The sequence below is a fragment of the Sinocyclocheilus rhinocerous genome, unplaced genomic scaffold (assembly GCF_001515625.1).
Source record: "Sinocyclocheilus rhinocerous isolate Xijiao unplaced genomic scaffold, SAMN03320098_v1.1 scaffold1694, whole genome shotgun sequence".
In the NCBI taxonomy this organism is placed as follows: Eukaryota; Metazoa; Chordata; class Actinopteri; order Cypriniformes; family Cyprinidae; genus Sinocyclocheilus; species Sinocyclocheilus rhinocerous.
The window spans coordinates 1,091,139-1,093,642 of NW_015626863.1; the positions used below are offsets into that span (position 1 = coordinate 1,091,139).

Consider the following 2,504-nt stretch of genomic DNA (forward strand, 5'->3'; position numbering starts at 1 on the left):
GATGAATAGATGTTCACATTATATATATATATATATATATGAATCTGTTTCATCTGTCTTTTTGTTATTATATCCATTTATTATTCGTAATTTATATTTGTTTATCCTAAGTCTTGTACATTATTCCATTGCTTCACATAGATTTTACCACAAGGTGGCGCGAACATACTGCTAAAAAGACCTCGATGTTGTTAATGTTTTGCCAAATGTAGCATATTAATAAGACAAATTAAGTGCTGAAAGTTCCATATATTCCATTATGAAATTATAAAAAAGTTCATTGATATCAGTAGTATTGAATTCAGGTAAAAAAGTATTTAGATTAAAGCAGAGAATAACACACATACAACAAAAGTGTTTATTTTAATGGTAAAATCTGCACATTTCGGCTACTTATAGCAAAATATATTTTTTTATTACAAAATGAAATTCTACCTGATAGATATTTCTAAAACACTAATTTTTTCGTAATTTTTCGTCTAACATAGTGATCTAAAATACAGAAAAGAACATTTCTAAAAAGCATATTATGAGCCTCAGTAAGATTTAATTTTTTACGGTGTTTGTACATAAAGCTAAAAAAAGAGAGAAAGATATAAAAGCTTTTGTTGTACATGCAACTCTGTCTCTTTTCACTTTTAAACCAATAAGTGATTAATTGCAGATCCTCTGATGTGCAGCTAAATCACTGATGACACCAGCTTATAACCGAATTCATTTGACCAGATGTAGGTGTTGGAAAAATGAATGTTTCAGCTGTGTTTGCAGCAGGTGTGTTTGGGCCAGGTGTTTTCTTGGCGGACAGGTAAGTAGGGATGGGTGAAAGTATGGTTGGAGCTGGAGACGATGGTGTAACGGAGCTTCCGTTGTCATGCTGAGGTGTTATATGGGACATGCATGCGCATAAACACCCGGCATCAGTCAACAGCCTGATAATGTCGTTTCTGAATCTGACGCCAACAAGTGCGTAGAGCAAAGGGTTCAGGCAGCACCTCACGTATGCCAGATTGCGTGTTATGTTTTCCTGAAGGTGGAACTTGGTCCAGTCTTCGCAGTGTTTCGGAGTGGGTGTGAATATTTTAATCAGAAGCACCACAGTGTAAGGAAGCTGGAACAGGAGGAAAAGAACCACCAGAAGTGCCATCAGACGCAAAGTCCTCTGTCTACGCCAACATTTGCCACCGGCACGGATCAAGACGCGTCCAATCGCGCCGTAACACGCCACCATCGCCACGCAAGGGATGCAGAATCCTGCGATCTTTGCCATCTGGGCCCACAGCTTCCATTTACTCACTTCATCGCCCCAAACTTTCATATCGCACAAGAAGACGTCTGAACCCATGTCGTTCTCCACGGAGCTGAAGCGCAGGTCTGGCAGGCTCAGGAAAATAGAAGTTACTACAACTCCAAGCGCAGACATTGTGCTGTAAAACAGCGTCCCAGAACTCTTCTTCCGCACAGTCCTGGTGCGAACCACCACCAGGTAGCGATCAACGCTAATGCACGCCAACAGCAGCAGGCCTCCATAGGTGTTGATGGCATACATACCGCGGTTTAGCTTACACAGCCCCTCTCCGAAATCCCAGCTGCCGATAAGCGTCTCTCCCGTCTGTAAGGGAAGAGTCAGCAGAAGCAGCATGTCGGACAGAGACAGGTAGAACAGGAAGACGTCGGTCATGCAGCGTAGACGTAGACGACGGTACCGTGCGAAGGTGGCAATGACCAGCCCGTTACCAATTACACCTAAGAAGAAGACGATGAGGAAGACCATGGTCTGGACAGCAGTAATAATCAGCTCTTGTTCTCTGCTGGCTTCACACAGCTCAGCGACGTCAGTGACGTTGGCGTCGGTGACGGAATCAATATCAGTTAAATTGGGCTCATAATCATAAGTGGAGCCTAAAAGTGATGTTAAATCATCGGTAGTTGAATCAAAGCTCTCCATACCTGTAAAACATGGCAAAAACAGTTCATCGGGTTATCATATTTGATACATTAATTTTTAAGGCTTCTAAATGATGAACATGATCAAAAAAACCCTGTTGTACACAATCTACTTCATGCCTTCTGCATTTTAATTGATAGTTCATACATCTTTAGCAAGTAAAAGGCTAGTATAATTGTTAGCCATATTAATAGCCTAACAACTGAACCAAACTGCATGTTTGCTTAGTAAAACTGATATGTTTTCCCATATTCTCAATATACTCTATCATAAATAATATATGGGCCATAAATGCCTAATGTCAGGGGCGTAGATTACGCGGGGGACGTGTCCCCCCCACTTTTAATATCACGTAAATTCGTCCCCCGCACTTTTTCGGGCAAGTGTGTTCGCATAGAGGGTTTCAAGAGCCGGTGTGAATAAATATAGATTTAAATTCAAAGAGACAGGATAGTCTGTGCATGATCTGATGTTTTATTCGGACACAGAATAAGCCGAGATGAACATCGCGGAGGGCAAAACACTCCATGCAGTGTATGTTTCATTCATACTCAAAGCC

General features: G+C 41.2%; 1 protein-coding gene across 1 annotated transcript in view; it reads right to left on the reverse strand.

The window, feature by feature from the left end:
* Positions 1-564: 564 nt before the first annotated feature.
* Positions 565-2,504, reverse strand: part of LOC107717520 (C-C chemokine receptor type 7-like) — a 6,315-nt gene continuing 4,375 nt past the window's right edge. Inside the window, exon 2 of the mRNA XM_016524295.1 lies at positions 565-1,947. Coding sequence (XP_016379781.1) covers positions 686-1,945 — 1,260 coding nt within the window. The 5' untranslated portion in view covers positions 1,946-1,947 and the 3' untranslated portion in view covers positions 565-685. The remainder of the gene's footprint in view (positions 1,948-2,504) is intronic.